A 25226-nucleotide genomic window follows, 5' to 3' on the forward strand; every position below is an offset into this window, starting at 1 on the left:
TAAAAAATACATAATTTAATTGACTAAATTCTTCACTTGTCAGCAACTCAATTGAATAGTTCATAAAACTTTTATTCGAAGTAACACATTTCCATAGAAACCTCACTGGCACTTAATGGCAAAATTTATGGCTAAAGGGTAAAAAAAAGAAAACTAATATTCCATGATTTCCTGACCCTTTAAAGTTATCATTTGAAAATGGACCCAATAGTAAAACGCTGCACCACAAGAGGCGCCCGTCACACCACCAATGCACTTCTATAGTTGAGAGGGTGGCAGATAGTTTCCTACTTTAATCAATAAGCTGTTCTGCAAATATATATATATATATATATATATATGAAAATTGTATGTCAGTGTGTCAGTAACATAAGAACTGTGTTGTCGGTGTATATAATATTAATATATATTACAAACAAGTTGCAGGTCTGTGTATTTGAGGAGTCAATTTGAAACGTATTCTATTTGCATCTGTGTATATGTGTATCACAATTGACTGATGTCTATATCAAAATATTCTAAGGGAAATACCTAAAAAATAAGCATAAAACAATACATTTATAACCTGAATAAGGAGAAAAAGACAAGCTAAAACATGTTGACTGCTGTCCGGATGATAAGACAGGAGAAAGTCGGATGGAGAGGATTGTGAGAAAAACAGAAACTTCATGAATGTTCTAAAAGGAGAATCTTTATGTTCTGGTTCATGTTAAAATACACAGATAAAACATTCTGACTGAGCATTTGGGGATGAGACCCTGGTCTTCAGCTAGGTTAGGGAGACCCTCAGCAGTGAAAGATGCAGGAAGAGCTCAGTATTGAAGAGGTTGCTCTTAAAAAATCAGATTAATAGACAGGTGCTGATATAGCTAAACGTAATGCAGAAGTAAGTTAACGTCATGTGTTCATTTTGCAATAAATATTTAGTCTTTACAAATATGTAGATCATTATTTTTTAATGATAGACCTAAAATTTCAGTCTTCATTTATACGGTGCTACAGTGGCGTAATCGGTGCTGCAGCGTAATCGCAGGCCGTAGCTCAGTGTGCAGCCGTCACCATGCATTATGTCACCCTTCAGCTACATCCACCACACATCAGCTACAGCAGCTACCAGGACCAGGCTGGAAGCTGCAGCACTTGGAGGCTCAGACAGACAGATGTGAAGAAACACGCAGCATGTCAGCATGAAAATATATGCTGGCGAATTATTAAAAAAGCACATAAAATGCATACAGACTGCATGTCTGAATACTGTCAATACAGCATTTAACCAGCATTTCATTTATACCTCCAGAATGAGAAATACGTTATTTTTACGAGACAAAATGTTAATGTTCGGTCTGCCAGTAGCAACTATTGTGCAGTGAAATTGGGAAGAAGAGAAAAGCGTCACAGATACATTCAGTGAAGCGAAAGAATAAAGAAATGTGAAATGCACCATTATAGCTTCCGCTTTCATTCGCTTGGTCCTCCCACGTGTGACCAAAGACCAACTAGGGCCAATAAAGTGTCACTTATTGCTCATATGTTGTGATTTGGGTTCGGAACGGAGAGGTATTCCTGCTTGAACGCGAGCCTGCGGCTGTAACGGCCGTGCTCTGTCTGCGTCGATCCTCGAACCGGGAACAGCGGTTTGCTCCAAAGCCGCCGCCGTGCCTTACGATCCCGTGACCGACCTGCAGCTGCGCAGTTCCTTATCGAGCTTCTCCCGAAGTTTCCGGAAGGACGGCCTCTTGCCGGGATCCATTTCCCAGCAGGACCTCATGAGGGTGTAGACCCCAGCGGGACAGCCTTCCGGCGTCTCCATGCGATAGCCCTGCTCCACCTTCTCCTTCACCTCCATCAGGGACTGTGTAGAGGAGGAGACAGAACCTTAGCTTAATACACTCTGCAGAGGGGAGAAACAAGTCAGCTTTGCATGTCGGCGTTCAGGATAAAAAAGCGCATTGCAAACAGGCTAAAGGTAAGTTGCATTGATATCCTGTCCATTGTTCTCAGGGCCATGTAAGGCTGAAGGTCTGAATATGTGCAGAAGAGTGACAGTCTGTGTCACGTGGAGCCTTAAGGAAGATAATCCAGGGTCCCGCCGCACTACAGCTCCTCCCCACACGTCATCCCATCACCACATCTAAGAAGCCGTTTCCATAGAAACAAGACCAGGTCTAATCCTTGTTTATCCATGTCAAGATGACCAACCTGCTTATTTATTTCCCCTAAACTGCACCCGTGACTGATGCACATAACATAGGGGAGGGGATGTAACATGACAGTTAGATTAGAATGATCCTGTGTTCTGTTAGCTGGAGAGGAACTGCTGAGTGAAATATGGCAAGATTAATCATTATCTGGCAGCATCGGCATGTTGAAATTTACTAACAAGCAGCACTAATGTATTCCAAATAAATTTGACCATATTTAAAAACATTAAAGAGCAATAATGTCTGGAGAATTAAATTAATATCAATGACCTTTGAGTATATTGGGATCTACGCTGGAGAGGATTTAGACACCTGACTGGGAACGCCCTCTTGTGGTTGAAGTCTCTCGGTGCAGGTCTGTTGAACGCACTGTGCATTACTTAAAATGCATTCTCTTGGCTCACAGGGTGCGGTAGAGAGAGTGGGTCACTCGCCCACGGACATTTACTTGTCTTACTCTTTGCCAGCCTGCTAGAGAAATCCCCTAGTAATGGAAAAAGCAGCACGTCGACTGGCCACTCAAGGAGGGCTTTCACACGGCAGAAGCTGTCGTTCCTTGCAGGCTCTTCCAGGGCCGGTGGTAGAACCTACCAGCGCTTATTAGCAGAATAACGTTACAAACTATTTTATTTTATGGAAAATAAAAGATCGGTCTGCTGGCCAGATTTAATAATGAATTATAAACATGTCACAAGTTGTATAAATACAATATAAAATGTAAATAAAATACAAGTGTCATTTTGGTTTATGGGGTAGGAGGGACAGATCAGATCTTACCAATGTTATCATGTCATCATTTGGAGAAAGAGGTTATATATCGCTACATGTGAACCAATGGTAGCCATTCACTCTCTAGCTGGTGGCAGCGAAAAAGAGCCATTCAGCGCACAGTCGCGGTGGATGATGACGATGAAGATGAAGCAGGGAAGCTGGTATGTATATATGGGAAGGTTCAGTCGGCTGTGAGGACTCACCATCTTAGGGTAGGGCTGTCGGCCATAGGAGAAGATCTCCCAGAGGAGGACCCCGAAGCTCCACACGTCCGATCGTGTGGAGAACACCCCCTGGCCCAAACGACGGAAACCTCTTTCAGCACAAAAACAGCAGCATCACTTCAACCACCGTCAAATTTCCAGCATGACACCCCAACCACACGGTGAAATCTGGCTGCATGTTCCGCTCTTCACCTCCTTCTTCAGAGCCTCGGGTGCAGTCCATTTGACGGGCAGCTTTGCGTCGTCCACACTTTTGGGGTCCACCTTGGCCAGGCCGAAGTCACTGATCTTCGCCATGCTGTCGCTAGACACAAGGATGTTGCGAGCGGCCAGGTCTCTGTGGACCAGTTTCTTGGACTCTAAGTACTCCATGCCCTCACACACATCCCTGGAGGTGCAAAACGTCCAAGAGATTGCTGCCACAGACCTCCAAACCCCCGACAGTCTAACCGTCCTCCCTGTTTCCTTCTGTATATAAGTAAAACTTCAGCGAGTATGTGAACTAAAGCATGTTCTAGGCCCAGCCAAACGTTTGCTGTTTACGAAGTGAACGCTTCACAGCATCACTTTGGCTCAAACCCCACAAACGTGTCTGTGGTTCGTTCACAAAAGATTCCGTCAGTGACTCGTTTTTCCATTGACATATAACTGAAGGCCAGCAGTTAACCTGCCCAGACGAATTCTTACGAAAGTCGAACTGAATGAATTTCAGGCTTATCACATCTGGCAGCAGTGAGTGTGTTCGGTGGGACGGAAAAGGGCCGGCAGCATGCAGGTCCTTACAGAGCGAAGCGAACAAGCTGCCAGCAGCTGAGGACGGCTCGGCCTCGGGTGCGAAGGAAGTTTACCAGGTTTCCCTAAAATACAGGCATAAGAGACACAAAAAAGACGGACCTGAAATGCCTGTGGCACAAATTAATTTGCAGATTTAATTCACGCTAAACAACGACTGAAACAAGTGGAGGAAACAGATCCATGCAACATGATTATTTTTCGTGCTCTAAGGGCTCGGAAAGCCGGGCTGGTCATTCTCACAGCTGTACCTTGGCCATGAACTCCGTGACGATGTAAAGCCCATTGTGTAAGATCACCCCCAGCAGCCGTACCAAGTTCTTGTGCTGGAGTTTCCTGGGGGGAATGAATATAATAATAATGAAGAAGGAGAGGACAACGAGGGTGTGCGTGCGTCGAAAGGAAGGCACAAAGACATGCACCTTCTTATGGGTTAATGACGGAAAATGGTTTGTGCTGAGATTATGAGACGGATGAGATACTGACGTCATGACTGCAGTCTCCTGCAAGAAAGCCTGAGTTGTGACGTCACACTTGATGTTCTTCACCGCCACCTTTTGGCCCATGTAATTTCCCTCATACACCACTAGGGGGAGACAGAACAAGAAGGAGAGTCCGAGCTACTCTAATCGGGGTAGTGTTACAAAAATTACTTACCAAAGGAAACTGCAGTAATTAAATAACAGGCTTTAATGACTTAATAAAGACTACTGTGGGGTTTGACTGCAAGACACTAACTGCAAACAATATGCAACAATATTGCTCTTCCTGGCACTAACAAACGAAAGTAACTGTTCTGGTCTCTTGACGATAAGAACATAAGAACATAAGAACTATACAAACGAGAGGAGGCCATTCGGCCCATCAAGCTCGCTTGGGGAGAACTAAACTAATAGCTCAGAGTCGTTAAAATCTTATCTAGCTCTGATTTAAAGGAACCCAAGGATTCAGCTTGCACTACATTATCAGGAAGGCTATTCCATACTCTGACTACACGCTGCGTAAAGAAGTGCTTCCTTAAATCCAGCTTGAAATGTTCTCCCGCTAATTTCCACCTATGGCCACGAGTTCGTGTATTTAAACTAATGCTGAAGTAAAATGCTGATAGGTGAACTATAGTCTGTGGACGAGAATCGGAATAAAAGAGTCTTAAATTTTTATTTCAGCCTTGGCAGCTTGCAGGTTATGAAGCAAACAACTTCACATAATGTGCAAAAATTTGATTATTAAATAGTGTCCCTTAAAAATTTCACTACAGTTCATAGAACAGTTTAAAGGAAACAGCTGGTATTTGGTTAACATTATTAAAAGCCACCTCACTTTGGGGAGACTCACCCCCAAACTCCCCTTCTCCTATGCCCTGCCCAAGGGACAGCTTCTCGATGTCCAGCAGCCAACCAGCTGAATCAGAGAGAGAGGTCAAACAGAGGCGGGAGTGCGGGGGTGAGACTGGCGAGGTTAATACCCACACCCCACCCTCACCTTTGGAGAGCTCCTGTTCTGCCGACTTAGTGCCCTCTTTTGGTCTGGGCTTCTGCAGGATGGTAGCGATGGCCCCCTGGTTCTTGGAATAGAACTACGAAAGTCGAGATGGAAAAACGAAAAACGGAACATTGTGCTAAGTATGTGCTGATTGTGTGATTAAAACGGGCCTTGGAACTGAAACTCTTACTGTCTAAGCAGAAACAACCCACAATACAGAAAGGAAGATTCCCCCAAAGGCTACATCCCTGCCCGAATGCACAGAGATGTCACCTTAAGCTGGTGGAGGTTGTTCATTGTGCATCATACAAACCAGGCATGTAAACCGAAAAACTTTCAGGGCACACCCCTGAAATGCGCCTTTGTCTTATGATGTTTTGCCAGCACAATCTGCCGAGAGGAGCCTATCGCACAGCCCAGAAGGTTTATTCCTGCTTATAGACCTCATGCAGATAAGTTCTTTTTTCCATTTCCGAAAAACATATGAGCAAATTTTCTTGTAAGTTACGAAACTCTGGATATGATCTGACCTGAGTCATTATTAATATGACCATCACACACAGCACAATCGCTGTTAGCCATGTCCCCCGAGGCCCGGTGGCAGCCGCCCTCTCTTCCCAGACCAGGGCCACACGATGCCCGTTCCCTGGAAAGCCTTTGCATCCTTTAGCATTTTTATAAGCCAAGCTACCCATTATGGTACTTCTCAGTAAACTTGATATATGCTATCTTAAGAGAACATTTTTGTTTCTATTGTTTCAATGAGAGAGAAAAAGACAGCATTGCTGAACTTTTCCTTGAATCAGAATTGCTTCCAGAACACACCGTTATGAATATAGTGCCCAGAGCACCGGCAACCTCAGGGGGAGGGGTGAGAGGGAGGGGGAGGCATCCTGTCCTGGGCACTAACTATCACATACATTTCTTAAGGAAGTGAGTCAGGACCCACAGCAGCCTCTGGTGTGTCAGATAGGGAGGGTTGCACATGTGATCCTGACACATGCGAATGGAACCCCCCCCCCCCCCCCCCCGGTTTGGGTTATGAAAAGTCACAGACTGATAAGCTCTGTGGGGCCCGTCACTGCACTTCAGTTAAGTTCCAGAACTCTGCTACAGTGCTATAATACTTCTAAAAGGCAAGCAGGAGGAATTCACCAATGAAGATGTAGCGCTATTTCAGAATATGTACGTATCAGCTCCACCGCAGAAAACAGTGACTTAACCTGTTTGTGGTCTTACCTCAATCATATCTATTAGGTTGTAGAAAAACTCAAAGTTGTCAATGGTCAGCTTCTTGTCCTGATATATGACCCGGTAATGGATGACCTCACGTCCCAAGCTGACGCATAGCACATAGTCCCCAGGGTGTCGGATTGATTCCCGAACGAGGAACAGCCCATCCTCCATCGGCTGCAGCTTGTCCACGGCTTCCAGGCCTGATATCTTTCCATGGAACCAGCTATGGGAGAGACCGAGTGTCACCTTACAAAGATGTCTCTGCAGTCCTATTGTTTTCCTATTATAATGAAAAAACACAAAGCTGCCTATTGTTCAAAAAAGATCTGAAAAAAACTTTTGTGTTTCTATGAGATTTTGATTCCAGCTTTTACATTATAAATTCAGGGTTTATATGATGTGATGATCAGTCTGGCCATCACAGCCACTGCAGGATACAGCAGGATATATGAATGGTATGAAGATACGAAACTGAAGATTCACACTGCAATTCCACCACAAAAAGCTTCATAATTCTGTATAAGAGCTCGTTTCTGCTCGATATTTGCAGCGCATCCTTGAACGCACTATGGCTGCCATCTGTTTCCGGTCTTCATTTCATGCATCGTTTGGGCAGCTATGCATGGAATTAACGGTGCGCGAGTCTTCTTTCGTAAGGGGACTGTTTATAAACAGTACAGCTGGCATTAAAGTGGCACCTATGTTTTTAAGAATGAGTGGCCAGAGGATATTAAAAATGGAATATTTTCAGAAGCAAGAACAATGTCTTCAAAATTTCATGGGAGTTCACATTGCAGTACTGCTTAATAACAGTATTATAAAATTAGCATCTCGCTAATGAGGCAGCAAGTGTAAAACATTTCATGCCATTGCCTCACAAACAAGAAAGACCGGAAATCAAGGAGCTGACTAAGGTGGTTTTCTCGCACTGCCCCCTGGTGGACATGATCTTCAATCCTCCAGATTGACGCAAACCGCGGGTTCAAATGTGAGCAGCAGAATCCCCTTTGCTGCAACAGCACACATAAGCACACGATGCAAGTGTGGAATGTAAACCACACCTAAGAGGACAACTTTCTTGACGACCTGTTAGGTTAATGCCAGTGACTTACCAGTAACTCACCACTTCTCCTTTTGTGCATTTAACAAATGTTTGTCTTCTATCCTACAGACAGAGCAGCTCTCAGAAAAGTTACATAAGAAGCAATGCTGCACAAGAGCTATTACACATACTGATCACTGAATGCATGTATACAATGTCATGCATTTATTCTATGAAAGTCACTTTGCAGAAGTGTCAACAAATAAAGTTACATCCACATTCTAACCATTTTCATTGGTCAGGGTCACAGGGGGGCCTGGGAGCCGAACCCAGGCAAGACAGGGCACACCTGAATGGGGTACCAGCCAATCACAGGACACATCTGGATAGGGTACCAGCCAATCACAGGGACACCCGGATAAAATACCAGCCAATCATATGACACACCTGGATAGGGTACCAGCCAAATAAGGGTACACCTGAATGGGGTACCAGCCAATCACAGGGCACACCCAGATAGAATACCAACCAATCACAGGGCACACCCGGATTGAATACCAGCCAATCATTGACTCTCCATTCATTTCTATGGGGGAAACTCTAATCCCAACTTGACAACCTTAACCCCTACCCAGCCCTAACCTTAACCACGAGTAACCAACAAAATCTTTTGGCATTTTTAGTTTTTTCACAGATCTTTCTGGAGACCTGAAAATTTGTCCCCACAATGTATTATAAACCACACACACACACACACACACACACACACACACACACACACACACACACACACACACGATGGAGGTGAGATTCATACCCTCAAACCTAGAGGCTTCACTCAACGTGTCACTCCAAGTAAATTAAATGTTAATTTATATTAAATGTCAAAATATATTCTGAAACAAATCTGGTCGTTTAAGAACTTCATAATGATAAAAATGTCCATGCACAGGAACAAGGCGAAATTTAACATGCCTTCAGGCAGGTCGAAAGTATTGCTGCCATTTCCTCGGGGGTAGGTGTTCCTTCCGGTATTGCAGACGCATAGTAAACAACCACAGTGCAGTTTTCATTTTAAAGCTGAATCGAAAAAAATCTCAGCTATCACAAACAAAATTCTAAAAAAGTAAACCCCTGAAATGCAATGACGGGTCGATTTTATGCATTTTAAGTTGTAAGGCTGAAATAAGTAGAAATATCTAGAATTTTTTTTAACTAACCGTGCATGGAAACGTATTAGGCTATAACTGAATGAATGGATCTGGTAATCTATAAATTGATGTGTATCCTCTTTTAACATAATGACTACTGCGACACATGAGGCTGGCCTGGGAGACAGAGTGGGGGGCGAGTGGACACGGCGCGCGGACACCGGCAGTCCCCAACAAACTTACGGCATGAGGCTGAGGCTGGGATCCACGCGGATGGCCTCGCGCTCGCGGACGTTGCTGGCCGAGATGAGACCCTGCGCCCCCGTCTTATTGTGCTGCGCCTTGTACGTACCTTTCGCCTGACAACAAAGCAGGATCCTGTCAGTGCGCAGCCACAGTAAGCAAACAAATAAATAAATACATCAATAAATAACAAGCGCACACACATGGCTATAGAACTTAATATGAATCCAGGATAAAACCAAGTAAGTCACGCGTTATGTGACCGTACCACTCCTCTGTCGACGATGGTTAAAATGTCGCCTTTCCGGTAGGCCAGCTCACCGCCTTTGGTCTTATTGTGGTCGCTTTTGGCAACACACTGTGTGCCCGGCGCCCAACTCTTAAGGAGAAATGCAGAAGATGAAAGACAACATCAACAGTGATCGGCTACAAAGGTCAGTGCTTCTAGGGAACAAAATGTTAAATTGAACTGAGGCCGATAGCGGCCAGAAAAAGAAATCGTCCAATTTTTAAAAAATCCTATTTAAAAATTGAGTTGAAGTTGTGTATAAACTGGCATGGCAGTGCATGACCTTTACTAGCAGCACACGTGGGGGTCTCCCTAAAGCTGATAAACAGGCTGCATGGCACATCTCACAGTGACTGTAATCAGAGTTGCCAGGTCCTAGCAAAATGTCCAAATACTTCAGAAAGCCGAAAACTGGCTGAAAACTTGTGATGGCCTGGTGGTACAATGTTCTAGACCAGCGATTCTCAACCCATGGATCGTGACCCAAATTTGGGTCTCGGCAAGTTCTGAAAGGCACAGTTGGAAATGTAAGCATTTTAAAACCAGCAAGCTGCTTTGTTGATACAGAATCAGATTTTTCAGCCCCAGTCCTACAGTTAATCTACAGGCCTTTCAACGGGTCATGAGTCTGCAACTGTTTGCCACAGAACGAGTGAACATTCAACCAAACCAAGAAGCTAAATCACAGGTGCTTACTTTAAAATTCACTGGCACATCCATTCAGATTTGTGCGATAGACATAGTGCTAATTTAACCCCGTGCTTCATACAGGGTCCCGACTGAGCTGGCATCGTAAAAGTTTGAGAACCGCTGTTTTGAACAATGTGCTGAAATTTGAATAAAACACAATGTAATTGGCTGTTCTGGTCACATATAGTGGGCAAACTTCGGTTTTGGGGGTCCTAGGACACAGTCTGCACCTGCCCTTTATTAGCAAAAGAGCCAAAGTCTGTGTGAAAACGTCCACGTTCCTTGATCACGTCTTGATTTAAAACAACATCACATTTTTCAATCGCTGCAACATACATTTTGTATTTTTTATGCAGCCATTTTTTTTTTTTTTTTTTTTTTTACAAAAAAACCATATGCCCAGTGTGGCGTGCCGTTTCGCGTGCCTCTGAGAATATTAACAGATAATCTGGAAGGTAAACTTACTGTTGCCATCTTTAGGGGGGTGTTGAGTTTTTCATGTGGGCTGAACTGAGAATCTAAATGAAAACAGAAAGCAGACTGACAAAGACGTAAAAGTTGATGTAATTCCAATGATATTAAATTACAAAAAAGTTGTTAAAACGATGGACCACTTTACAAACTTTCCCATCATCCATTAAAATAAATCTATATATTAACAGAATTCATTTTGTATGTCGTGAGACATCTTTCAGTGATACTTTACAGATGCTGGAAACTGCATATAGAAAAGAATCGTTTTACAAATACGTATTAGAAGTGTAGAGCGAAAGCACTGTTCGACTTGTGAGAGAAGATTAATATGAGACACAACAGAAGCTATACACAGACTAAAATAACTGCACTTTACGCACTTTATCATTGAGGAGCAGCATGGAGCTGCAGCCTCTCAGAACCGTAACATGCAGAGTATATGCAGGCGAAAGAGAAGCTGCGAATCTACATGAATGCAGCTCAGCTTAAGCTGGAAGCGCAGCTCGGCTCTTCAGCGGCTCACGTACCACGTCGCGCTCCTGCCTCCGGTACGGAAGTCCGACGCCGCCAGCTGGTCTGTTGCGCGGCGCTGCAGACACCCGCTTGCTGCGCTGCGACTGCGATCTTGCGGCTCTCAGTCCCCCCCGTCAGCGGCCGACCGAGATCAAATGACCGTGTGTGTGTGTCTCCACTTCCTTAAGTAACGTCAAAGCAGCTGCTGTCACGTATTTTTTTTTGCTTTATTTTTAACTCATTCTTCTTGGTTTTGTTCCAAACCAGTAGTGCAATACATATGCGGTTAAAACTCATAGTTCAATCATTTTTAAACTGTGTATTATTCTTTTAAACGTGTATAACCTGGAGATAATTTCCTCTAGCTGGTGCTATATTTCTTCACGTATTTTTTAAAATAATTATTTTTCAAATGTACGGGTTACATTGTGTTTAAAACTGATTGAACAAATAAGTCCAGAAGATCAAGCAAATGGGATTATTGAAACCTATTTAACACTGATGTACGATATACTTCTTTCTAATGGTGATTCAAAATGCTTTCTTCCTTTTTTGCTCTTTCCAGGGCGTAAGTTGTGTCATTACATTAACGCAACAATGACGGACCTTTCTTAAGAAAAAGCAAATTAAAAAACACTGGTTTCTAGTTGATTACTAAACTATGAGTGTGCTGCTTGATTATTTGTATCCCTCAAATCGTGTTACCATTTGAATTAAATTGTCTGAGCTTGTTTTCCCAGCATGACCTACAAAATCATACACAGGTGCCCTGTTTCAGACAGCTGAAAGGCTTCTGCGGAAGCATGAATAGAAAGGAGGGCAGCGCGCGCTTTCTGCCTGTTATGCGATACTGACATTTATTGTGGCTGAAATTATCTCTTAAAACTTGTATGAGATGGCTTCCGGCACTTCGGGGTAAAACATCCCGCAGCATCGCAGATACCAGCATGCTGCAGCAGCCACAACACCCAGATCACACGCAGGCTACATGAACGTATCTGTGTATATTCACGCCAGAGCGCAGGGATCTCCCTTACTGGGTCTAAGCAGAAATTTGGATTGCTATGTCGACTGCGAAAAAATAATTTACATATTCCTCAACAGAGTTTGGATTTAGCATTTTCTGTCCATGTTGACTTGCGGATCCATTGTTAATGTGGTTTAGGAATAATGCTGTCTGTGTGATTGTCTGCCACTCTCTGCCCTGTAATAGAGCTGCTATTCTGCCCAGTGGGCCTGCCGCCTTGTGAGCCGTTTCTACTGGGAAACGTTCCAGACTCCCCAGTAATGTATAAGCAATAAGAAGAAGAACAAACCAGTAATCTTCATTCTTCCGTTACACAGTCACATTCTTGTAAACAATACAATAATAAACCAAAATGAATGAATAATGGAAATGAGAATGATGTGCAGGCCTGCCCTTCCTTGTTCACCGGCTCCCTCAATTACGATCATTTTCTGACCAATGTGTGCTTTTACAACCAAATTTCATATGCCTGACATCTACCCACAAAAATGAGAGAGATCTTTAAAGTAGAACAGACACACGTCTTGCTAAAAATTGCCACTTCATGAAGGATAAAATAAACTAAGCATGGAAAGCAGTACGTCGGCTAAAGTCGTAAGCACGGTCACGGTGACGCCTATAGGCTACGCTGATTTTCAGTAAGTGACCATTTCCCCGAATGACCCAGTCGTGGGAACGGAACTTAGCCATTAAACGAGGAGAAGTCGAAGAGAAGGATAACCTACAGTGAAAGAAACTAGTTAGTGACAACAAACAAATGGAACGGCTTGAGGCATTTTTAATTAAAACCAGGAACGGCGAACTGGCTAATTTATGTCACAGTTCTGAACAAATCTGGAAGATGTTACACAAGACACACACTGGCTTTTTTCAACCATCATGTGTTGAAATGATTACGCTAAGCTACATTTCGCAACCATAAAACAAGTACCATTTGTACCGAAACCTAAAAGAACTTAGCGCCATACTCTACTAAATGTTTTCCTATGTTTTCTCCTAAAGGGGACTTTCCCTGCATCTCCATCTCCTGAGCCTTTGTTAGCAGTGACACTTAGCATACAGCCAGTCCAGGTTGTAGGGTACCTTGTAGAGCAGGATAAGCTCTCTAAAGTGCTGACATAAAATACTGAAGTGTATAAAGTGGTACATTTTCAAGTCGGCAAGAAAAAAGCTATTGATTAAGCACCAGAATAACAATTGATAGGTAATTAACTATTAGTCATAAGTTCATTAATACTGGTTTAAAGGAGTAAATAAAGTGTGCGTTTCTGTGTGTGTGTGTGTGCGTGTGTGTGAGTGCGTGTGTGTGTATGTGTGTGTGTGTGTGTGTGTGCGTGCATGTGTGTGTATGTGCGTGTGTGTGTGTGTGTGTGTGTGTGCACGCCCTGTCAGCCTGGCCATAGACTGAAGTCCTTCTTGCTGACTTCCCAGAGCTGAGATCATCTCCCTGTGCCAGCAGTAATCATCACATTTTCTCCTTTTCATAGCTTCAACTTCTGCTTTCTCAAAACCCTAGCTCTACGTTTACCGAATGACTGACTTACACTAACTGCATATGAAAACATGAATAAATAAATCTTTTTCACCCAACATCAGCTTATTGCTGTGGTGACTTAAAAGCTATTTAATCTTGGGCCAATATAGTGTAAGTTTGGACACACCGTTGAACGGACAGCAATACATTTAAGCCACAAATGAAATGAATTACAAATAAACACGAAAGGCTGTTTAACGCCATTAACAGTTTGCTTCGCACCCGATGTTTGTTGGGCCAACTTGTCAGCGAATCCTGTAACGATGAGATTGTGTCTTACGGTCTCCAAACGCCACCTTGTGGTGAAGTCAAAAGGTTCTTGTCGCCAGTTCTTATGTTGTCAGTCAGCAGCCTTTATTGGTGCACGAAGGTAGGAAACTTAGTATAAGTATAATTACAATAATGCATTATTATTAGGCCCTCGACATTATTGGTATTGAAATTGTGCTGCGTAAAACTTGCTCTGGGCGGAACGGTGAACAGATCCACGTAATACAGGAATGGGGGGGGGGGGGGTAGGAATAATAGCACTGCTTGAGGACGGGAGAGGAGACGTATTTGACAAAACATCGCGGGGAAGCACACAGATACTGGCTGCACACGTAGGGCAGTTCGGACATCAGGATCCGGGACCGTTTACAGGGAGAAGAAAAACCAAAAGTGAAGCTTTATACGGCAGCTGTGAATAAGGGGGCAGGTGGGTGGTGCGGACGCGCTGCTCGGGCACGTATCTCTAATGAAACCAGACACTAAATCTTAATACAGGGGACTGCCGACATGGGCGAACCATCTTCGTTCAAATGTTTAATTACCCCCATCACACGTGTGGGGTTCAGCAGATGAGGGAAATTAAATAAACACCGCATAATTTTGTATTAGATGACCCCCCCCCCCCCCACACACACACACACGATTATATGTCTGTCTAAAAAGAAAAATCAAACCCTTAGAATCAAAGAAATGATATACAAAACTTTGAAAATCTTTTTATCTGAAAGGTAAAGCACAGCCGTCGTGGCGTCCGAAATGCAGGGCAGATCGGAAGGATGCGGTTACGCATCAGATGCTCTCATGGTTCAGCACCCAGGGGTAGCTGGCGCGGTACAGAGCCCCTGCAGCCAGGGGGCGTGGGTGGGAAACGTAAAAGTGGGAGGAGAAGGGTTTGTGCACGTGTTCGTGCAGCTCAGAGGGGTTAGCTGAAGTCAGACAGGGAAGCAGACAGAGTTCGGGCAGTTGCAGATGCTGTTGCTAGGAGGGAATACCAGGGCGTGATCTCAGGGTGAACAAGCATGAACCTTGGAACTCTCGTGGCTTTTATGCTATTTTAGGAAAAGAGAGGCTGAGGAGCACATCCCAAACAATGGTGTATTATACAGGATTAAGGGTAAAATGGAGAGCATATTAGTGTACATAAAGGGAAGGCTAAGCAGAAATGATGCCGCCTAGGTAGGGTGAGCAAAGCAATCATTGTGATTGGTGGAATACTATGTGTTTACAGTGTGTTTTGAGCACCGTCAGCAGCGCTGCCGCCGAATAGGGCTCTGCGGCTCTCGCACGCCCTGCCACCCTGCGCTTTTGTCTCGTCTGCCCTGGGAAGCAAGGATCTGCCTTTTCTTATCACACACCTGCTGCTCCGGGCTGCCTCTGGAGTCGAGGACGCGGCGTGCGTCTGCTGTCCACTGAAACATGAGGTGTTTACGGCGCCATTCCTAAGACGTCGGTCAGCACAGAGCAAGGAAGAAGAAAAGAGGAGGCGTTGCAGAGGATTTTACCCGACATATGTGAGTACAGTCTGGCATTCTCCGCCACGCCCAGTTTCTGTATTTCATAGTACAGTGTTGCGGTGCAATTTGTTACGCTTTTCCTGCATATAAATCACTCCTCCAAAATCTGATGCTGGCATCTGTATTTGCACAATAATTTACATCGTGGAAAGCATTTTATTAGTCATTAAAGCTCACTCTGTTAGGTGGCATTTTATGTCCAGTAGAAATGTTGCTAATCAGATTAACTAGCCCATTTTTAATTTAAAAAATTATGCTGTATCTGTCAAATAAATGTAATAGATTAAGAGCAGTAATGCAATACAGCCCTGTGCATTTATTCTGCGGCAGGCTGGCCAGCGCGCGGTGCCTCTACTGGCAGGCATTCCAAGACGTGCCCGTTCCATCGCCCCGCTGCTGCGAGGCACAACAACAGATGTCCTGTGAAAAGCAGAACGAGCTAATAGTGTCTTTAAGATGTTAATGGTATTTGACATGTCAGGACTGGCGTGAATGACGTGTATGATAACGTCATTGTAAATTTGTCTTTTTTTGTCGTTCAGGACAAAAGGATAGGACTTTGATCGTTTTCCTCTTATGTTCCCTGGGACTCCCTGTTGTTTAATTTCTCTGTCATTCGTGATCATTTCTCTCTGTTAAGGATGTGTTACCAAAACACCACTGACCTGGGGAGCCTAGATCAACAGACCTTCCTTTAGCTCTGCTTGTGGGTTTGGGAGTGAAATAGTGCCTAACATTCTGCTGTATCCCATTAAACTGCCTGAAGCAGCTTCATTGACAGTGCTGCAATGGAGTTATACCCTCGCTGAGATGCATTGGGGGGGGGGGGGGGGCAGTTCCAAGGGCCCCTAAGTAATGGGGCCCTAAACACAGGGGCCCTAAGAAATATGGGATCTGATCAGATTGGTCTGGGTTGGGGGCATATTTTATGTCTTGCCGGTCCCCTAGGAATTGGGACAGAAGCAGAAAGGATCTTTATGGCGGTGAATTGTGACGCCCCGGTACGAGTCTGATTCCTAACAGACAATGGCAAGAGGGATCAGCCACTCAGCACAGGAGGGAGGAAAGTGGCGTCTTTGCTGCCCGTTAGGGCTTCATGGAAGAAAGCATCAGTCTCAGTATTAAATACCAGCAGGGAAGTTTTCATTCTGATTGCTTTTGCAGGCGGGTGGATATCGTAGGTTATCCTTTTTAAATCACTACCTGAGAGATTCACTTAACACCCTTCAATGGAGGTGGATACAGTGCGGGGGGGGGCAGGTCTGACAGAGGCTGCTTTGTGTTTCCTGCTAGCCGGCGTCCCTGTGAACACTGCCAGAGATGGGCACCACGGAAGCCACACTGCGGATGGAGAACATGGAGGTGAAAGATGAGTGGCAAGACGAAGACTTTCCCAGGTACCGTGTTTGATGTGTCCAGCACCTGGGCACCAGACACACCCAATGGGGACAGTTTGTCTGGACAGTCAAACGCTGTCTGTCCCCGAGTGGGAATTAGGTGGCGATCAGGAAGCCAGGGCAGTGCAGCTTAGATTTCTGTACTGTGATGTTTATCTCTGTTGTGCTGTTGTACTAGATACTGACTTAGATCTAACCATCAATAGTATCTACATGATCTGAAGGAAGTCACATGAATGGTGAACAGGCAGCTGTTTGGGGTCAGTTGGCGTGCTGCTTTTCATACGTGTATTTAGGGATCTACTGGATCTTCTCTGGGTGATCAGTTAAAAGTATTTTCAAATCAGAGTTGTTCGATATCACAATATAGCCGATATCACGATATCCACGATATACCCGGTGTCTGAACAAATGTTTATGCCTGTCATCTGAAGCCCTGGTGATTATTGAGCATGTGCCATGTAGTCACAACACGATATGTGCAGCCCTATCTTTAGTGTAGTAATTTGGTTGCAATTCTAGCTGTATTTTCAGTGATCGGCATGCAGAATGAACTACAGGCAGTTGTGGCAGATGGAGAGGACACGCAAGTGAGCTCCAACCATAAGCTTGGATTTAATTAACAGCAAAATGTAACCAGAACTAAACTACTAATATCAAGGCCTTCAACTGCAACTGAGCGCTGGTCAAAGGAAGGCAGGGAAGTCAACTATAATATAGCCGTTTGGTCTTTTAAAAAGGTTTCTCCACATTTCAATACTATAACAGAGGGACAGGGCACTGTGACATTCTTATGTAGGAGGGCGACCAGAAAGCATTTCAATTACACAGTACATAAATTTACTCATTGAAATGCAAGCACTTGAGAAACTTTAGCCTACATGTGGCTAAAACATAAATATAAACTCATATTTAACATGAACTGTATTTTACATAATATACTGTATGGATTAAATAAATAAACAAGTATCCTGCAGGTTAAATTGCATTGCCATTTGTGGAACATAATGAGATCAGTGTTTACATATGAAGAATCTTAGTATCGGTATCAGAGTAAATGCAAGGTGACTGTTGTGTATTTAATGCTTTGGAAAGCTGTCAGGAGAAAAAAACATGAAGAGTAAAAGAGACATGAATAGAGAGAGAGAGAGCGAGAGAGAGAGAGAGAGACGGAGAGTGCTGTCGTGGGAGATGGAGAGAGACGCCGCGGTCTGCGGGAGAGGAGCAGGTGCGGCTTTGCCCTTAAATGGTAAAAGACTGTGTCATGTGACGCCGTCAGCAGAAGACAACAGAGCATCCTCCTGTTAAGATGGAGGCAGGGTAGGCCTGGGAAACGACCAGCCGCAGATGCATCATCATCACGGCCCGATCCCTTTGTGTGTCTCGCTTGTGCGGTGAATGCGCAGCACTCTGCGTCTGACGTGACGTTCGGTGCTCAGAAATACAAGCGACAGAGCGATTGAAATTACCTTTTAATTCTCCATTTTGTATTGGTGAGTGCGAACTATTCTGATTTATCTGTTATGGTGCTTCGTCATACCGTGCGTTAGCCTGGCTGCTATATTTAGCATATTATTAACAAATAATGGGTTTGAGACACTGGCGTTAACGTGCGATCAGAGCAGCCGGTGGGGGTCCTGTCAGACCCCGGCTTTCCGCTCTGTCAAACATGCTTGTTATTGCTGAGGTTGACAGTTACACTGATATTGGGATTCAGTACTAGGAAGTCTCAGCGCTGACGCATGGTGTCCTATTAAATCACAGTAAAATAAGCTTTTATGTTGCTGTTTTTTTGTTTTGTTCAAGCTGTTAATCTGGTATTTATGCTTTTTCCCAGTGTCTCTGCTGGTCAGAAATGCTTCACGTCATGGAAGGGATATTGGCAATAATACCCAGTGCAAGAAACCTGACACTTCTGAATAAAACCGTGGGAGTCATAAAGAGAGACGAATCACAAACGATACTGTGCATGCAGAGCAGTGTATTATCCCTGGTTTGATAATGTTTTCAGTTTTGGATTTTACCCGCGTGGGTATCAGCCTGCGAGCTGACTGTCTGTCGGTCATCTGTCTCGTTTCATGGTGTTTTACAGGCCGCTGCCTGAGGAGGGTGACATGGAAACTTCCTGTGGTCTCATGGATGACAGAACCTGTGAGTGAGACTTACTGCTGATACCTGTGCTGATGTGCCCACATGTGTCCATACAGATTTTCAGAATGTATATGTTTGTGTGTGTGTGTGTGTGTGTGTGTGTGTATGTACAGTACAGGCCAAAAGTTTGGACACACCTTCTCATTCAATGTGTTTTCTTTATTTTCATGACCATTATGTTACTTTACCATTATTGGTAGATTCTCACTGAAGGCATCAAAACTATGAATGAACACATGTGGAGTTATATACTTAACAAAAAAAGCTGACATAACTGAAAACATGTTTCATATTATAGTTTCTTAAAAATAGCCACCCTTTGCTCTGATTACTGCTTTGCACACTCTTGGCATTCTCTCGATGAGCTTCAAGAGGTAGTCACCTGAAATGGTTTTGCAATAGTCTTGAAGGAGTTCCCAGAGATGTTTAGCAAGTGTATATATATACAAACCACTCCGCGCGTGTGGAATTGGCGCCTCTGCTCTGCGCGTGTGGAATTGGCGCCTTCTGCTCTCCGCGTGTGGAATTGGCGCCTTCTGCTCTCCGCGTGTGGAATTGGCGCCTCTGCTCTGCGCGTGTGGAATTGGCGCCTTCTGCTCTCCGCGTGTGGAATTGGCGCCTCTGCTCTGCGCGTGTGGAATTGGCGCCTTCTGCTCTCCGCGTGTGGAATTGGCGCCTTCTGCTCTCCGCGTGTGGAATTGGCGCCTTCTGCTCTCCGCGTGTGGAATTGGCGCCTTCTGCTCTCCGCGTGTGGAATTGGCGCCTTCTGCTCTCCGCGTGTGGAATTGGCGCCTCTCCTCTGCGCGTGTGGAATTGGCGCCTTCTGCTCTCCGCGTGTGGAATTGGCGCCTCTGCTCTCCGCGTGTGGAATTGGCGCCTTCTGCTCTCCGCGTGTGGAATTGGCGCCTCTGCTCCACGTGTGTGGAATTGGCGCCTTCTGCTCTCCGCGTGTGGAATTGGCGCCTTCTGCTCTCCGCGTGTGGAATTGGCGCCTTCTGCTCTCCGCGTGTGGAATTGGCGCCTTCTGCTCTCCGCGTGTGGAATTGGCGCCTTCTGCTCCGCGCGTGTGGAATTGACGCCTCTGCTCCGCGCGTGTGGAATTGACGCCTTCTGCTCTCCGCGTGTGGAATTGACGCCTTCTGCTCTCCGCGTGTGGAATTGGCGCCTTCTGCTCTCCGTGTGTGGAATTGGCGCCTTCTGCTCTCGGCGTGTGGAATTGGCGCCTCTGCTCCGCGCGTGTGGAATTGGCGCCTCTGCTCCGCGCGTGTGGAATTGGCGCCTCTGCTCCGCGCGTGTGGAATTGGCGCCTCTGCTCCGCGCGTGTGGAATTGGCGCCTCTGCTCTCCGCGTGTGGAATTGGCGCCTCTGCTCCACGTGTGTGGAATTGGCGCCTTCTGCTCTCCGCGTGTGGAATTGGCGCCTTCTGCTCCGCGCGTGTGGAATTGACGCCTTCTGCTCCCCGCGTGTGGAATTGACGCCTTCTGCTCTCCGCGTGTGGAATTGACGCCTTCTGCTCTCCGCGTGTGGAATTGGCGCCTTCGCTCCGCGCGTGTGGAATTGACGCCTTCTGCTCTCCGCGTGTGGAATTGACGCCTTCTGCTCTCCGCGTGTGGAATTGGCGCCTCTGCTCCGCGCGTGTGGACTTGGCGCCTCTGCTCCGCGCGTGTGGAATTGGCGCCTTCTGCTCTCCGCGTGTGGAATTGGCGCCTTCGCTCCGTGCGTGTGGAATTGGCGCCTTCGCTCCGTGCGTGTGGAATTGGCGCCTTCGCTCCGTGCGTGTGGAATTGACGCCTTCTGCTCTCCGCGTGTGGAATTGGCGCCTCTGCTCCGCGCGTGTGGAATTGACGCCTTCTGCTCCGCGCGTGTGGAATTTACGCCTTCTGCTCCGCGCGTGTGGACTTGGCGCCTCTGCTCCGCGCGTGTGGACTTGGCGCCTCTGCTCCGCGCGTGTGGACTTGGCGCCTTCTGCTCCGCGCGTGTGGAATTGGCGCCTCTGCTCCGCGCGTGTGGACTTGGCGCCTCTGCTCCGCGCGTGTGGAATTGGCGCCTTCTTCTCCGCGCGTGTGGACTCGGCGCCTCCGCTCCGCGCGTGTGGACTCGGCGCCTCCGCTCCGCGCGTGTGGACTCGGCGCCTCCGCTCCGCGCGTGTGGACTCGGCGTGTTCCCCCTGTGACACTTGGACCTGCTTGAGACCTTGAACCTTACTGCCCCACAGTCTAGGCAGGCATCTCGCAGGCTAATCCACGTCATTCTGTTGGCCATACAGTGTGTATGAGTATTTTTGATTGTCCGCCCTGTGATGGACTGGCATCCCATCCAGGGTGTCCCCAGCCGTGTGCCTTGTGCTGCCTGTGAAAAGCTTAATGTATTAAAGAAGAGAAGTGACTTTATCTGACCTGGGTGGTGGGCTTTCCCTGCTGCAGCTCCTCTGAATGTGGCTGGCGGGGGTGGCAGCGGGGGCGGGGGCCCAGTGCACCATAAGCGGCGCACATTAGTGGCCCCCGAGATGAACCTGTCGCTGGACCACAGCGAGGGCTCCCTGCTCTCTGACGACTTCCTGGACACGCCCGACGACCTGGACATCAACGTCGACGACATCGAGACGCCCGACGAGACTGATTCTCTGGAGTTCATCACCAGCGGCAATGATCTGGAGTGGGAAGGTCAGCCTTGAGCCAGGGTTCGAATGCGCGGTTTTTCATCCTGTAGACCTCGAGCGCCGACAGTCGGCAGGTTAGCGGGAATCGCTTGTATTGTCTCCAACATTTAGGTTTTTTTTAGCCCCTGTAATTGCAGGTTGTTGGCACTGGGTTAAATAAATGTTAAACTAAGCAGCGTTACCAGCGGAATTCCTGCTATGTAATTAAATGGATTGATGCAAATTATCAACTGTCCTGCATAACTGCACACTGTAAGGACGCTGACAGCGATAACAAAGGGGCCCTGATGTCTGGGTGTGTTACCCCGTGCTTAGATGACACGCCGGTCGCATCTGCCAAGGCCCCCCCCGGGCAGCAGGGTGGCCAGGAAGGTGAGGATGGTGACGGGGCCGCCGGAAACGGACGGCTGTGGAGGACGGTGATCATCGGGGAACAGGAGCACCGGATTGACATGCAGGTCATCCGGCCGTACCTGCGTGTCGTCACGCATGGCGGTCAGTGTGAGCGGACGAGCGTCGAGCCCCGGCCCCTCACTGGGCTCTCTGGGAAACTCATGTATGTCCTCTCCTCCCCGCCCAGGTTACTATGGCGAAGGCCTGAATGCCATCATCGTGTTTGCGGCCTGCTACCTCCCCGACAGCAGCTGTGCAGACTATCACTACATCATGGAGAACCTCTTCCTGTATGCAACCAGCCGATTCCCCTGCCTCAGTCATTAACTGCATAGAGCTGTGCAGCTTTTGGATATCTTTAAATAATCATCTTACCTGTTTGTGAACTTTTCACTGATCGTGTAGGTATGTGGTCAGCAGTCTGGAGATGCTGGTGGCCGAAGACTATATGATCATATACATGAACGGTGCCACACCACGAAGGAGGATGCCAGGGATCAGCTGGCTGAAGAAGTGCTACCAGATGATTGACAGAAGGTGCCATGCTTTAATGCACCTCATTCTTTGATGCACCTCATCCTTTGATGCACCTCATTCTTTAATGCGCCTCATCCTTTGATGCACCTCATCTTTTTGATGCACCTCATTCTTTGATGCACCTCATTCTTTGCACCTCATACAAAGGATGGGCACCATCATGAGACATCGTGAGAGAAACCAGTAGCTCTTGTGTGCGTACATCTTGTCTTGTCTGTGTAAACAGACAGTGAAACCATGGAAATGAAATTTGTTTTTGGATAATTTACTCAACTGTTCAAGACATTTTAGATTTAAAGTTTTAGGTTTAATTGGCATTTATGATTTTACGTTTTTTGTTTTTATTTTCCTTTTTGATTAATATGTTTTTTGAAGTATTTTGAAGTTTTTGAAGTATTAAAAATGTGTAATCGACTGCCTGTTTTTCTGTTTGCTATGTTCCATGAAGGCTGCGGAAGAATCTGAAATCACTGATTATATGTCACCCCTCCTGGTTCATTCGCACTGTGCTGGCCATCTCCAGACCCTTCATCAGGTACGCCCATGGCTGGGAGCTGCTTCATGCTGCTCAGCTTCATAAAAGATTTTGAAAGTTAAGACTAGGGGGGATGGGACAAAATACACTGAAATACAGTAAGACAATAGCTACATAGAATTTACTGAACATAAATTGCAAAAGATTTGTTTTGTCACAGAAAGGTCATTTCGGTAATCAGGAGTTAATGGGCTGAAGTCAAAAAGATGGTAATCTGGGATCAGTGACCCCTAATAAACAAGAAGTCTTATTGTGACACTTTATGTGGCTCATTGAACATGAAGCCAGGCTGATTATGATGCGTTCCTATTGCACCGCAGTGTGAAATTTATGAACAAAATCCGTTACGTGCACAGTCTGGAGGAGCTGGAACAGATCATACCCATGGAGCACGTCCAGGTTCCGGAGTGTGTCCTGCAGTAAGTACTCCATTCCTTCAGGGGGAGCCATATTTACACCATCACTATATTCACTGTGGTTAGCACTGTCGCCTCACACCTCTGGGACCCGGGTTCAAGTCTCCGCCTGGGTCACATGTGTGCGGAGTTTGCATGTTCTCCCCATGTCGTCGTGGGGTTTCCTCCGGGTACTCCGGTTTCCCCCCACAGTCCAAAAACATGCTGAGGCTAATTGGAGTTGCTGAATTGCCCGTAGGTGTGCATGTGTGAGTGAATGGTGTGTGAGTGTGCCCTGTGATGGGCTGGCCCCCCATCCTGGGTTGTTCCCTGCCTCGTGCCCATTGATTCCGGGATAGGCTCCGGACCCCCCGCGACCCAATAGGATAAGCGGTTTGGAAAATGGATGGATGGATGGATATATTCACTGTATATTTACACAATAATTGAAAGCTGTTTTGGATTCATAGTGCGGCTTCTGCTCTCTTTTTTTCTTCACAGGTTTGATGAAGAAAGAATTAAAGCTCAGAGAGAAAGGTGAAATGCTTATAGAGCATGAAACATAATCGTTAAAATGAATGTGTATTTCTGATCATTTTAAACGGTACCAGATCGTTCCACGGCGCTGTAGAAATTGCAGGAACCTAAAATGTGCTAGTCAAGGACAGTGAAACCAAGAAAAGTAATGCGTGTGATGGTCTACTGCCCCTGCAGGATGGAACAGGAACAGCAGAGGGAACCAATGCATGCTTATCCACAGGCTTCAGCCAATCCAGAGAGGTCAGAGTGGCTTGTACACAAATCCCTGAATGGCTCTGAGTATTTAATATATATATTTAATTTTGTCTATTTCCCCCCACATACAAACATAGGGATGCAACAACAATGGAGGAACATGGACTGTAAAGCAAATCTGTATGCAAGGTAAGGTACTAACAGCGCTATTTAAAGCCATTTGCAGTTCTAACAATGGCCACAAGGGGGGGTATCCAAAACCTTTGTTGCTTTTTGCACTGCTGCTCTAAGATTCAAAATATTTATTGGCATATGTGTGAATGAACTGGTGTGCCAGAAGTGAAATAAGATTACAACTACTCCAGATTGTGCAATAAGCAAGACAGAAGGATAACAAAACTAAAGTTATGTAAGTTAGCAAAGTATGTACTTGTGTAAGTATATAAAAATACAAGACAAAAACATCAGAGGGAAGTATTTAAAGTGCGGGTTAGAGCTATAGCTATATATCTGATAATGCTTAATGCCCAGGACCTGCATTACTGGATGTAGATGTCCTGCAGGGTGCTGAGCGTCCCTGATAATGCTTAATGCCCAGGACCTGCATTACTGGATGTAGATGTCCTGCAGGGTGCTGAGCGTCCCTGATAATGCTTAATGCCCAGGACCTGCATCGCTGGATGTAGATGTCCTGCAGGGTGCTGAGTGTCCCTGATAAAGCTTAATGCCCAGGACCTGCATTACTGGATGTAGATGTCCTGCAGGGTGCTGAGCGTCCCTGATAAAGCTTAATGCCCAGGACCTGCATTACTGGATGTAGATGTCCTGCAGGGTGCTGAGCGTCCCTGATAATGCTTAATGCAGGGCAGACAGTTCTGTCCTGGTTATTTGCTCAGTGCTCTCTATCGCCATCTTCAGGGCTCGGCGGTCCTTGGAGCTGCTGCTGCTCGACCATGCAGTGATGCTCCTGG

The 25226-nt window shown here is 46.0% G+C and overlaps 2 protein-coding genes across 9 annotated transcripts in view; one reads left to right on the top strand and one right to left on the bottom strand.

The window, feature by feature from the left end:
• Positions 1-11295, bottom strand: matk (megakaryocyte-associated tyrosine kinase). 5 transcript variants are annotated; one of them, XM_048976360.1, is made up of 13 exons: positions 11123-11295; positions 10587-10661; positions 9411-9521; positions 9143-9258; positions 6710-6929; positions 5471-5564; positions 5324-5389; positions 4475-4574; positions 4240-4324; positions 3980-4053; positions 3389-3584; positions 3176-3265; positions 1-1852 (listed from the first exon to the last, which is right to left on the bottom strand). In XM_048976360.1, exons 2-13 carry the CDS (start codon positions 10593-10595, stop codon positions 1661-1663), a joined length of 1353 nt encoding a protein of 450 aa, XP_048832317.1. In that variant the 5' UTR covers positions 10596-10661; positions 11123-11295; the 3' UTR covers positions 1-1660. The 5 variants fall into 5 exon arrangements, 4 of the variants coding, with proteins under 4 accessions (XP_048832317.1, XP_048832316.1, XP_048832318.1 ...); XM_048976359.1 differs by having other exon boundaries at positions 10587-10639; positions 11123-11294; XM_048976361.1 differs by lacking the exon at positions 11123-11295 and adding an exon at positions 10976-11110 and having other exon boundaries at positions 10587-10639.
• Positions 9467-25226, top strand: part of LOC125708662 (caytaxin-like) — a 19413-nt gene continuing 3653 nt past the window's right edge. The window contains exons 1-13 of one of the 4 annotated variants that reach the window (XM_048976364.1): positions 9467-9576; positions 15168-15450; positions 16747-16850; positions 18943-19001; positions 21425-21664; positions 21976-22155; positions 22241-22343; positions 22459-22590; positions 23039-23125; positions 23446-23544; positions 24022-24057; positions 24235-24300; positions 24393-24444. In XM_048976364.1, coding sequence (XP_048832321.1) covers positions 16774-16850; positions 18943-19001; positions 21425-21664; positions 21976-22155; positions 22241-22343; positions 22459-22590; positions 23039-23125; positions 23446-23544; positions 24022-24057; positions 24235-24300; positions 24393-24426 — 1113 coding nt within the window. In that variant the 5' untranslated portion in view covers positions 9467-9576; positions 15168-15450; positions 16747-16773 and the 3' untranslated portion in view covers positions 24427-24444. Of the gene's footprint in view, positions 9577-14854; positions 15451-16746; positions 16851-16872; positions 18344-18687; positions 19002-21424; positions 21665-21975; positions 22156-22240; positions 22344-22458; positions 22591-23038; positions 23126-23445; positions 23545-24021; positions 24058-24234; positions 24301-24392; positions 24445-25226 lie in introns of those variants that run through there. The other 3 variants (XM_048976363.1, XM_048976365.1, XM_048976366.1) reach the window with 3 other exon arrangements.

Source organism: Brienomyrus brachyistius, chromosome 15 (assembly GCF_023856365.1).
Source record: "Brienomyrus brachyistius isolate T26 chromosome 15, BBRACH_0.4, whole genome shotgun sequence".
NCBI classification, from domain to species: domain Eukaryota; kingdom Metazoa; phylum Chordata; class Actinopteri; order Osteoglossiformes; family Mormyridae; genus Brienomyrus; species Brienomyrus brachyistius.